General features: G+C 44.0%; 2 protein-coding genes across 3 annotated transcripts; both read left to right on the top strand.

Moving 5' to 3' along the window:
* Positions 1 to 3,559: 3,559 nt before the first annotated feature.
* dmac2 (distal membrane arm assembly component 2) lies at positions 3,560 to 6,716 on the top strand. The gene is made up of 6 exons (XM_086178827.1): positions 3,560 to 3,633; positions 4,043 to 4,233; positions 4,628 to 4,708; positions 5,522 to 5,661; positions 5,840 to 6,002; positions 6,084 to 6,716. Exons 1-6 carry the CDS (start codon positions 3,616 to 3,618, stop codon positions 6,244 to 6,246), a joined length of 756 nt encoding a protein of 251 aa, XP_086034953.1. The 5' UTR covers positions 3,560 to 3,615; the 3' UTR covers positions 6,247 to 6,716.
* Positions 6,717 to 6,861: 145 nt separating this feature from the next.
* sirt2 (sirtuin 2 (silent mating type information regulation 2, homolog) 2 (S. cerevisiae)) lies at positions 6,862 to 11,880 on the top strand. 2 transcript variants are annotated; one of them, XM_086143567.1, is made up of 16 exons: positions 6,862 to 6,885; positions 7,338 to 7,390; positions 7,549 to 7,594; positions 8,259 to 8,369; positions 8,482 to 8,523; positions 8,643 to 8,749; positions 9,045 to 9,101; positions 9,195 to 9,263; positions 9,354 to 9,483; positions 9,558 to 9,617; positions 9,743 to 9,798; positions 9,885 to 9,961; positions 10,058 to 10,109; positions 10,193 to 10,260; positions 10,870 to 10,936; positions 11,207 to 11,880. In XM_086143567.1, coding segments are annotated over exons 3-16 (1,038 nt in total). In that variant the 5' UTR covers positions 6,862 to 6,885; positions 7,338 to 7,390; positions 7,549 to 7,593; the 3' UTR covers positions 11,348 to 11,880. The 2 variants fall into 2 exon arrangements, with proteins under 2 accessions (XP_085999693.1, XP_085999692.1); XM_086143566.1 differs by lacking the exon at positions 6,862 to 6,885 and adding an exon at positions 7,048 to 7,187.
* The last annotated feature ends 238 nt before the right edge of the window (positions 11,881 to 12,118 follow it).

Raw genomic sequence — 12,118 nt, 5'->3', positions numbered from 1 at the left:
TTAATTCTTCTCTGACAAAGGTGAATGAGGGGGCTTTACATAGCTGTATTGAAATAGTGGGTTATGGATTTTTATAAAAGCCCCCCAAGGCCTATTGCTTTCCTATCCCACCAAACAGGCGTGTATAAGCCTCTAATTAAAACAAGCCATAACGCACACTATTTAGCCTGTATGGGATTTCAGAGCCTTTGCAAGGAGTCACGCAGAAGTCTCCCGGAGACCTCAAGTCAAGCAGAAGATTTGAGGTCAGCATCAGTTTACAGCTTGCATGCGATGTATCATATCATGTAGCTGCGGTGCAGAAAAAAGCCCTTTATTTCCTTTGCATTATTCATCTCCTGCTATGTAGCTGACACTTTGAAAACTCCCTTCTACCTAAAGGGAATACTCATACAGGGTGTACACTCACTGTCTTACAAGGAGCGACACCAGAGGAAGGAAAAGATTCAGAGAACTCTTGTGAGCGGGATTTATAAACTGGAATTAATTCACATTAATTCTGTAAATCTAATATGAACCACACACTTTATGTGGTGTTTAATTAGTCTTGATGGGGGGGGGGGGGGTGTACATCAGTATGTTCAAAGGGATCCAAGCGGCAAGCGGTAACTAATAATTCTGGGTTAAAATCTCATAGGAAAACACAGCCCTAACCTTGTTCTGGTTATTTAATGCTCCACATGCTCTCTGGAGCTGCTTCCACAGGGTCACACACACACACACACACACACACACACACACACATACGCACACAATTACCGACACACTGAGTCTGCATGTGCGTGACTCTTCGCCATGTAGCTGCGATACCTGATGATCGCAGTGGGAAGCTATGATTTCCTGTTTTACTGTCCATTACCACTCTGTCCCCATCTTTGGCTCATGTGTTATTGTGACTGACAACCCCCTTTCCACTGAGACAATCGCAGCGCTCTGTAATTGTGCGGCGTGTATACACATGGGCTTGGCGGGCACGATGTTCATCACCGTGGTGAAGAATACGGTCAATAGAAATTAGTACAGATGTGTGGAGAACAGAGATAACGAGATGATGATTCTGGGCAGCACCCTTGTGGTACACAAAGGTGTTTGAATAATGAGGGAATGTACAAAAGATAAGAGGAAACATCCCATTAATAATCCACTCTTGGAATGTGCGCTTCGTTACTGAGGACACACACGTTTGTGTGCATGCACGTACAAATAAATGGCTGCACTGTAAAGCATCAGAAAACCTGTCACAATTTTCCAGTTTCACTTCACCGATTTAAATTACCATCCATTAAAAAAAAGCCCTATGAACATTGACTCAGTCATTTTTTAGTTTGCTTCTTTTGTCGGCTGCTGCCCTCCAGTTGCCCTCCCAGTGACTGTCCCCGTGCCTCAGTGTGAGCATTAAACAACTGCCCCAGCACAGCCGCTTGCTAATGGCTTTCCTGCCAAGACTGTAGAGATTTACAGATTCCGCCGGGCTTATGGGAGCTGGTTAAAACAAAACAACCCTGACAGCCGCTAACGGTCTTCAGAATGCAGCGTTTTTTTATGTGTTTGGGTATGTGCGTGTGTCTGTGTGTGTGTGTGTGTGTGTGTGTCTGCTGTTACTAGGTCTCAAAAGGGAGGGGGTGAGATAGAGAGAGGGAGCAAGCGAAAGAGTGAGAGAGACAACCAGTGGCTAATGGCTCTCCCACAGGGCCACGACTTGCCGCAACTCACAGTAAAAAGTGGGCGGCCACGTGGGAGCAGCCATTAGGTCTGCCAGAGCTGCTCTCTCTGCTTAAGACGAATCAAATGGCTATTGTTGTGAGCATCTGACAAGAGCGCACCAAAATGACCTGTTGCTAATTGTTTAAGCCTTCTATTCAGCGCAGCCCTAATGCTGCCTGGATATGAGATGTGCACTGGACTGTGGGTCCGAAGTGCCGCATATTAAATCCAGCTTCGCACGAGACAAAGGCAGAAGATCCCCACGCTGGACAATCAAACTTATTTGCAATGACATTTCGGCTAAGTGGCTGGTTAATTAGTGTGAATGACTTGGGCCGACCTTATCTTGTGTGATGTAGCACTCCTTGCTCTCCACAAATACTGTAACTGGAATGAGAGATGAAGATATTGCAGTTAAGCAATTAGACTTTCTGGGTCAAAAAAAAAAGATGACTTTGCTTGGTGCCTCTTTTAAAGCACGTTGAAGAGCAATAAAAGGTTCACGCGAATACACAAAACTATTGACATATCCATGTTTTGATATTTGAACATATCAAAACAATTTGTACAGAAATCCTATAAATGATAAAGTGAGGTGACTTTCTAGGACAAATGTTTATAATCTACCCAAATTAGCAATTCATGGGAATTGATTAAAAATTTGGATGGATCTTCTCTGACAATGACAACAATCGATTGCTGTAGAGACGTCCCAGAGCAGTTCTCCATGGAGTATATTACATTTTTCATGCTCCGACAGATCCGGAGCGATGATCATTAATCTTACTGCATGCAGGAATGGTAAAATGCATGAACACACATCATCATTACACCTCTAAATAGGAGTTGTGGCATTTGAACAGAAGAGAAAAAAACTTTGCATCTTTTTCTGCCAGATAAATGATTAAAATTCTGGCCCACAACTCGTCCCCTAATCATTTCTCTCATCCAGTCGTCCACTTGTTTAATTCTCTGGTTCATATGTTCATTTCAGTAACTCATTACTGAAGTGATTTGCCCTGGCTCACAGACCTTTGTCTCTGTGTTGCCCCTTTGTCACTCCCTGCGGAGCCAAGAGCACATCCAGAATATAAATCAACACGGCATCCATTTAAGGCCCTCCGTCTACCACGCCGTCCACAGGTGTTGTCCTCAAATCGTCTCACACATCTGCAGATGGACAAAGGTGCAAGCTGGGATGTCGGCGCAAATTGCCTCTGCTAGCAGGTATGTGTTCATCCTCTCTTGCCATGACTGTGGGAGCCTGGGGAGCATGTGAGTCTGTGTATATGTGTGTGTGTGTGTGTTAAGGAACGGGAATAGCTGAGGTGTTAGTGTGTTTGCTTTTTCAGTAACACATCTGCCTGACGAGGTGAGATGGGATGCTGTTACCAAAAGGTGTTGTCTCTCTCTCCCCAAAGTATTGTTAAAGCAGAAGTAACAGGTTGGCCTCTGCGGGAAAATGGCGCTTTGGTGTTAAGCATAATCTAACAGATGGGTGAAGGTATACATCTAATGGCAGCTGGAAGGACAGAAAATGGAGTAACATCACAAGCGACATAGCAGTTGTTTTTGTCAGAGAAAAACATTGTTCATTGTTCATTGTCATTGTTCTGCAAAGGCAGATATAGTTGGTATTTATTACAATGATAGTGGGTGATTATTATATGTGTAACGCGCAAACAACCTACATCGTGGTAGTCTCCGAAAGAGACATCGCGCGTGCACGTACGCGTGCGCGCATCCGTGATGGGAGACCTTGACGTCGGAGCGCGCGTACGCAGGCACTGGCATGTGCTTATGTGGCGCAGCGCCCCCTAGCGGCGACATGTGGAATAACCACCATGAGATTCCGCTCCAAGCGAAAGGGCCGCGTTTGTCCCTCGCGAGTCCCCGTCGACCGGCGCAGTTATGTCGGCCCCCTTGGCGGTGAGTTACCCTTCAGATTTCCACAGATTGGGAGTATTTTTTGCTTCGTTTTTACGACAATTATACATCCCTTATGAAAATTGCGTACCCAGCTGGGTGTATGAGAGCGTGAGTTATCTTTAAGCGAACATTGGTCGGGAAGCTAACGTCAGCCTAACGACAGGCGACACTTGTTTTCTGGATTCACAGTTCTTGTTCTGCTTGCTAGGCAGGCTAGGCTAAGTAGGTATGTTTGTTTTCTTTTAACACACAAGGACTGCGCTCCAAATCAATAGTACAGGCAACAGTATCGACTTCGCCGTGGCGGTAGACGTGATTTAGGTGATATCGCGTGACTTGACATATTTTAAAAGTAATTTCGGCAATCGACTTGACAGCCGGCTGACTGCTTGCCTGCCTCCCCGCTCAGCCCCTCCTCAGGTGCTGCCAGCGGTCGGCTCGCTGCCTTGTTGCTAGGCGACCGTGGAGCTCCAGCCCTGCGAGCCCGCCGCCGCTACACACCAGGCTGCTCCGCTACCTCACCGACCGCTTCTATGACGTGGAGATGTTTCTCAGCTTGAGGACAAAACTGAGGAGCAGACGGATTCAGAAGAAGAACGCGTAAGTACGTCTTCGGTTGATCATTGTTGCTCGGTGTCTGGCGACAGTGTGACTTGCAAGTCTGAGTGACCAGAGCTTTTCCTAGATGTGCCACAGATGTGATGGTCATTTGAAAACAATAAGGTGAATTAAAATTCTGCATAAACTCTTTTCATGTTATTGTACACTGCAGCAAAGCCGTGAGATTTCTGAGGATTGATAATGTAACAAAATAATGATTGTCCTAATTCAAAAGACTTGTCTCCAGTAGAAACTAGAAACGGTTATGCATGTTTACGTTGCCTTATAAGCTATAAATATCGACAATCAGTCGGGTGTATCACATTATGCATTATAGTAATCTAGGATAATTTTTTTTTTCAAGTGTCCAACAAAATTGCTTCCTGTCTTTCAGTTTGTACAGCTACACACAGAGATTTCATGGTCCCAACATAGCAACGTCATATTTCATCTTGAGCCTGAGGGGAGGATTTCGGTAAGCGCCTTGTTGTTTTTCCACTCTGCTGTTTGTTGCGTGAATGCATAGATTTTAAAGTTATATAAATGTCATCTTCCGTGCGGATCTCTTTTAAGCTTTTGAATCACCTGGAATATATATTTCAGGTTTAAAGCACTTCTATACTCAGCAGCTGCTGCCTAAAACAGTTCATGGGCTTTGTGTTGTGATGCCTGTTAGTAGAGATTTAGATTGTGTTCTTGATATTTTAATGAATTTTAATTTATGATCTGAGATCTTTTTCTCTTATTTTCAGTTTTAAAAAGTAGTTTCACAAGGTTTTGAAGTAGTCGCTTATACTGTAATACAGGCAAGTGCATATTACATGATGTTGTCATTTTATAAGTTTATTCATATTTTTACTGGCTTCATAAGCAGGCAATAATAACGGTGATTGATAAATACTGTATATCAAATTGTATTTTTTTATACATTTTAGTGCAAATGGCAGGTAAAATTGTCAAAGCAAATATCTAATTTGATCCATATTGTTACATTATGAGCTGACCCTGTCTGATACTCACTTAATTTTTGCGCAGAACAAATATCTTAGTAATGCAGGTACAGCGTTGCTCTAGGGGAAGAGAACACACTTCCAGTTCGCAACCAGACAGTTGAAGGACTGTGTTTAATAAATATATGTATATGTATATATATATATGTATATGTATGTATGTGTGTGTAAAGTTTAATATAAAGTTGTAAAGGTGTTAAGTTTAATAATGTAGCCTGTGTATTGACCTCATGTCACATGTGTGAGTTTTAGTGTTTTTGTGTGCTCAACACCATCAGGTATGTTGGCCATTCGAACTGGTTCCGCGCAGACGAGAAGGGCAAGTTCAGCTGGGACTTCTTGAATCACAAAGACACGCCTCTGGAGGAAGTAGACATGAGTTACACTGTCATCAATTATGAAGGATTGGCGAATCTTGGTACTGAGGTCCAGTCCTGGTTTTACTTCTCTCCCGATGTTGTCCCTTCCGTTATAACCCCTCTCATCTGCTGTGACCCTCTTTTCACCATGCCACACTCTGTCAGATGTTATATTTTCATCTCAGTTAAATTGAGATTGTAGGCGCAGTGTTTCTGATCTTCCTCGTCCTTCCTTAGAGGGACAGCATTCTTTGCGGACCTTGTCCTTACGAGGCTGTTCTGAAGTCGACGACTGGTTTCTGGCAAGACTCCATATGTTCCAGGACTCTCTGGAGGAGCTGGATATCTCTCACTGTTCCCGCATCACCACAGGCGGCCTGGCTGCCCTGAGGAATCTCAAGTAATTGAATTTTATAAACACTGCCTCATTAATCCTGCTTTGATACAGGTCTCAGTTTTGTGTAATGCCCATGTGTTGTAGGGGACTGCGACGTCTGGACGTGTCGTCCCTCTCGGGGATCGGAAATCCTGGCTTGGCGATTATCCTGTTGGAGGAGATGCTACCTCGCTGCCAGATCACTGCAACGGGCTATGACTACAGCCTGAGGCAGGAGGACAGAGAGAAGGAGCTCATGCAGCAGTAGGACAGAAATCTGAAGAACCAAGTGAGGGAGAGAAATCTCTCCCCTCAGATCATGGTGAAGCAAAAAGAGGGCTATGAAGATGGAGCTGTCCTGAAATGTCTTGTTATTGTTGCAGTTCCAATCAGCCCAATTTTTCTCCACTTAGAGGAGGTAGAGCACAGACAAGTAGCTAGAATTTACACCTGACGTTTGCACAAACTCCTTCAATATGCAACAACAATAGGTGAATGATTAATGGATAAGTAATAAAGTATCTCTGGTTGGTTGCTAGTTAGGTATGTTTTTCTGTGTTTTTCTGCCAAAATGTACAGTATATCCAAGCCCTGGAATTAACAGATTACACAGTGTTTGAATTATCAATCAACATGTACATACTATGCATCATTTTCAAGCAAATTGCATTTTGTTTGCGTGTATGGTGATATCATTTTCTGACAAGATGTGAATAAAGAGTTGATGATCATAACTAATTCAAATCTGATTAATCAAGTTGTGAATATTATGAAGGTGCATCTCTGACATTGTCAGGAGGGAAGCTTATGTAGTAAAACTAGATCCCATAATCCACTGTGAGCCTTTGGATGGTTGCAGAGTGAGATCCTGTGTCGGGCAGCTGAGGAGGAAACCGGTCTGAAACAGGTTTGTCAGTTTGACGTGTTTGTCAGTATAAATGTTGAGTATTTTTAGAGTGTGGTTTCAAGTTGTGGGATTTACACGCAGCCACCCTGCTAGGAACCAATCATTGTTGGTGGACTGGGTCACAGGAAACACGGACAGCTTTTCTGGCGGACAATAACACGGGCTAGCATAGGATTAGCAGGCGTCGAAGTTACTGCCACTAGGGGTTTTTTTTTCGTAAGATTATCAGGTTTTAATTTACTGTCACTCGGACCCTTGTGGTCGACAGGTCTCTTTAGGAGGTTAAATGTCTGATGCTTCAGGTAAAATGAGGGGTATATGAATTCTTTAGTGGTAATTTGACCGTTTTAGCGAGCTAGCTCGCCCAGAAGGGCTTCGGTGGACAGACTCGTTTCCAGGAGTAAACTGACGGGTCTTTTATGTTTGTTTGTTTGTTTGTTTGCGATTTACAGATCTCCCCAAGAGAGAGGAAGAAGAAGAGGGGGTGGTTTCACCTTATCCAGAGGTGAGTGTAACCCAACTGGCTGCCAGATTTTTAAGATGAAATCCGAAACTGTCTTTCGCTTACTGTCTGACACAGCAGGTGAGCGAACATCTTCTATGGATGATCATGTGAGACTGTATGTTGTTGTTAAAACCTCATCCTGACTGTTTCCATCATAGGAACAATCCGATAGCAGTGAGGACGAGGCTGCAGGAAACTCTGAGAGTAAGTGAAAACACACCTTGCAATCTGCTTCGTATTGCTGACTTCCTGCAATCATTCGTGTACAATAGTGTATTGAACGTGTGGTTAAACCGAGTTTCGATGGTTGATTTGATTGTCACTCATGGTGCTTATGGTCCAGTTTGAGATGTCAAACCTTTTCATCATTTCCTCCCCTTCTATGAACACTAACATGTAAAGCCTTGTAAAGTTTACATTGTTGATATGGTTTTCTAAAAATGGGTGATCTAATATTCATTCTCACATGTACGTTTAGGTTATTTAAATTCATCGATCATTTACAATATTACTTTCTTATTCTTAAACCATGTGCAATACCACTTTCAACATCATTGGTTAATTTTTTTATTGACATGTGCAATATTAGTCTCAGTACCAAGGTCAATATCATGTGCAATGTATTTAATTATTATGTCATGTCTTTATACGATGTGCAATATTTTCACTGCCATGAGCAATATTATACCTCATTTTTCAATTTTTTTCCATCTGACTCAAAACCATCCTTCACGATTAAGAAACTTTTATCTTGTCTTATCTCTACCCATCATATTCCTCTGTGTGGGAACCAAAACACCTGTCAGGTGAGCTACTCCTTGAACAGAATGTCAAAATAACACTGTATTATCTTCCATTGTCCTGCCAGTGGACTTCCTGCGCAACCTGTTCTCCAGCACCCTTGGTCTCGGCTCGGCAGAAAAGGTTCTGGATGAGCTGACCCTGGAAGGGGTGGCCCGATACATAACCAGTGGCAAATGTGAGTTTTTGTTTAGCTTTTAGGCCTCATCTTATGAGTGTAACGGACAGATATCAGCACAAGTCTGTGCCGTGGGTATTCTCTGGGTGACAGGGTCCCCTTATTCCCACAGGTAAAAACATCCTCTGCATGGTGGGAGCGGGTATATCCACATGTGAGTATCACCATTTTTGGTTTGACTGAAAGGAAGCGCGTCTCAGACATGGACACTCATTTTACTTCAACTTGTTTTAAAGCTTTCTTTAATAATCCTTTAATGCTCAACCTCTGCAGCGGCTGGTATCCCTGATTTCCGCTCTCCCGGAACTGGCCTCTATGCCAACCTGCAGAAATACAACCTGCCCTACCCAGAAGCCATATTCCAGATTGATTACTTCAAGGTTTGTGGAAGGCTCATAGCGAGAAGCTAGAATGATGGCACACTCCTAATTTTAAATACATTTAAATATTTGAGTTCCAATATGTACGTCATGTTTTGCTGAAAAATAATTTTTCAAAAAGCCAGAACGAGAATGGTTTAACAGATCAGTTGATCCTACGGTGAATTGGCAGCAATATTGCTGTCTAAAAAGCTGCATTATTCTTTTAAAATCTGCTGCTTACCCTCCCAATGCATTATGATCTACTGTATATTTATGTCACCTGGCGTCACCTCATCTATATCTTCTATCTTAGAAACATCCAGAGCCCTTCTTCGCCTTAGCTAGAGAGCTTTACCCAGGACAGTTCAAGGTAAATGGAAATGTGAAAGTGCTGGAAATGTAATCAGCACATTGACTTATAAGAGAGCTTTGATTGAAAATTTCTCCTCTGATTGGCGTCCAGCCGACGATCTGTCATTACTTCATGAAGCTGCTAAAGGACAAGGGGCTGCTGAGACGATGCTACACACAGGCAGGGAGCGCACCGCCGCTTTGCACCCCGCATGTCAGCCCACCCACGTTTTTTCCCTGCATTGACGCTCACGTGTTTCCATCAATTCAGAACATCGACACCCTGGAGCGCGTGGCCGGACTGGAGGGCGACGATCTCATCGAGGCCCACGGCACATTCTTCACCTCCCACTGCGTCAGCTTCTGTTGCAAGAAGGAGTACAACCTGGACTGGATGAAAGGTGTTGTCTTGTTGAATGATAACGCACCTTGGATATTCTATATCTACTCCTGAACTTCTCCCTCTGCCCTCCAGAAAAGATCTTTTCAGATGACATTCCCAGATGTGACAAGTGCAGCAGTTTGGTAAAACCAGGTCAGTCTGTCTTGAAGTCTTTCCTTATGTGCTCCTCTAAAGGGCCATACACAATCTCCTTGCCGTCAGTGTCACGCAGTCATCATCATCCTATCCGTTGCGTTCCTCCCCACCTTTTTCCCCAGATATCGTCTTCTTTGGAGAGAATCTACCGGTGCGGTTCTTCACTTCAATGAAGATGGTGAGCAAATGCCCAAGTATGTGCGTGTGACACGAGGTCTTTGCATTCCATCACTCCTTGCACACCTTTTTGCTTCTTATATCCAGGACTTTCCTCGGTGCGACCTTCTCATCGTCATGGGGACATCCCTGCAGGTCCAACCCTTTGCAAGTTTAGTCGGCAGGTACCTCAGATGAGATTTCATATTCCCAGCATGTGAATATTGCGGAGGATCATCATTTTTCTTCACACTCCGATCCCGTATTCTCTTTTTCATCAGGGTTTCAAAGAGCTGCCCCCGGCTGCTCATCAACATGGAGAAGGCAGGGCAGGTGACTTGTACTTACAAACTCAACTTGTCTGTTTCCAGTTTTCCTTTTGACAAATGCAGGATTGCGTCTGTGTGTCTATGCAGGCCGACCCCGTGTTAGGACTCCTCGGCTTCGGAGGCGGGATGGACTTTGACTCAGACAAGGCGTACAGGTGATGTTGCGATGCGACCGCTGCCTTATTTTATTCGGGGAGTCAAGGATTTTTGTTATTTTCATTCCACTCTGATGAGAATGGAACACAGTGAAATTTTTGAAGTGTGATAGACAGCCATTAGCAGCAAAATAAGTAAATAAAAATATGCACATTGGACATGGGTACTACGTCAACGAAATATACAAAAATAATTTATTCAAGTCCTTCTGTCGGATCGTAAATCCAGTCTGACTTCAGAGAACCTGAAGTGCTGTTTCGTTGTGCTGAACACCGTATTTAGCTTAGAAGAATTGAAATTAATTAATTTCAAAGACATTGCCGAAATGATATATTTCTTCATGTTTGTGCAAGTATTTCCCAGCGGAGGGCGCCAGATGACCGCAAAGAAACTGAACCTGATGCATAGTTTATTGTGTTTATTTAATCACTATTATTTGTTTACAAAGTAGTTAATGGCAGCATTTCATCCTTGGGGTGCATAGATGAATCTACAGAGGATTATTAAAACCCTGCAGCTCGTCACAGAATTAATAGATATATAAACCTTGATATATTGTAGTGTGTATATTAATACCCAAGGTCTGGCTTCTGCCCTCCTCCCTTCAGAGACGTCGCTCACATCAGCGCCTGTGACGACGGCTGCCTGGCTCTTGCCGACCTGCTGGGGTGGAAGGTAACTGTCCTGCTGTACCACAGATGTAAATCTCTCTGTGACATCCGAATGACAGGGTGAATGGTTTTCTGAATGAATGAGCTGGTGAGAGCTCTATATATGTAGCCCTGTGATTGGTCCAGGGTGATCCCCGCCTTTTGCCCAATCACAGCCGGGATAGGCTCCAGCTCCTCCGTAGATAATTCACTCGCAGATAATGAATGAATGAGTGAGTTTCACTTCTGTCTCGTTATTGTCAGGAAGGTAACGATTGTCCGTCTTCGTCTCCAGGCAGAACTCGAGGAGCTGGTGAAGCGTGAACACGCCAGGATTGATAGCCAGGAAGCGGCAAAGTCCGGCGAGGGCCACAGTGCCGCAGCCAAAGCCGGCCCTTCGGTGGTGGCGCCGCCACAGCAGAAAAAGGAGGAGTAGCTGACGCCTCAGTTGGGGCGAAAGGCCGATGACCCCCTGAAAGCCAAACGAGATGGTGGAGCTTCAGTTTGCAGCGGTGGCTGTCAGCGAGACAGAACCCGTCCTGGACATCAACACTCGGGTTCCAGAAAGAAAAGAAAACAAAAAAAAAAACACGGGACCTTTGACATCCCACCATTTTTGTTTATTTCCCCCATTTGCACTTTAACGGCATTAACATCCCTTCTTTTTGTTCCTCACACCTCAATATGCACAAGAAGATTTTAATACCCGATCCTGTGGAGTTTATCAGATTTGCGAATGTGGAGCTGGTGGAGGTGGACGTTGGCAAGTAGCAGACAGGAACTCCGCTGAACTTTGTCATTTTAATGGATTAATGGTTCCAATGTCATCTTCCAGTTCTTCTATTTAGCGGGTCGTTTTTACGTCAGGGAAAATGGGCTGGACGCTATGGTGGGCAGGCAAGTGTTTGGAGGAGCTTCAGTATTTGCAGAGGAAGAATCCTGCAATAAACGACGGCGTTATAACACCCAGTGCATTCATTCTCTTTGTTTGGTGGAGTGCGTCATCCAGATGTAGGGCAAATACTGCAGAAACAGCCGAGTAACATGTATTGTAATCTTAGGACAATATAGTATGTTCTAGTGGTGGAACACTGGGCTCTCTGCTGTGTGGTTTCTCTCCAGGTTCTCCTACCTGGGTACTCTCCAGTTTCTCTCTCTGTGTTCTCCCACTTTCTCGAAATTCTGTGCAAGTTCTCCATATTCCACA

Source organism: Fistularia commersonii, chromosome 3 (assembly GCF_037954325.1).
Source record: "Fistularia commersonii isolate RoL2024-O1a breed Wild chromosome 3, RoL_Fcom_v1.0, whole genome shotgun sequence".
In the NCBI taxonomy this organism is placed as follows: Eukaryota; Metazoa; Chordata; class Actinopteri; order Syngnathiformes; family Fistulariidae; genus Fistularia; species Fistularia commersonii.
The sequence above is the reverse complement of the archived record's forward strand: the minus strand, read 5'-3'. Positions and strand labels throughout refer to the sequence as shown.

What these genes read in the sequence shown, in the direction of transcription:
- sirt2 (XM_086143566.1), top strand. An exon ending in TCTTCACTTCAATGAAGATG is followed by an intron (nt 9,799 to 9,884) that starts GTGAGCAAATGC and finishes TCTTATATCCAG; the next exon opens with GACTTTCCTCGGTGCGACCT. An exon ending in TTTGCAAGTTTAGTCGGCAG is followed by an intron (nt 9,962 to 10,057) that starts GTACCTCAGATG and finishes CTTTTTCATCAG; the next exon opens with GGTTTCAAAGAGCTGCCCCC.
- dmac2 (XM_086178827.1), top strand. An exon ending in AGCCTGAGGGGAGGATTTCG is followed by an intron (nt 4,709 to 5,521) that starts GTAAGCGCCTTG and finishes CAACACCATCAG; the next exon opens with GTATGTTGGCCATTCGAACT. An exon ending in GCTGCCCTGAGGAATCTCAA is followed by an intron (nt 6,003 to 6,083) that starts GTAATTGAATTT and finishes CATGTGTTGTAG; the next exon opens with GGGACTGCGACGTCTGGACG.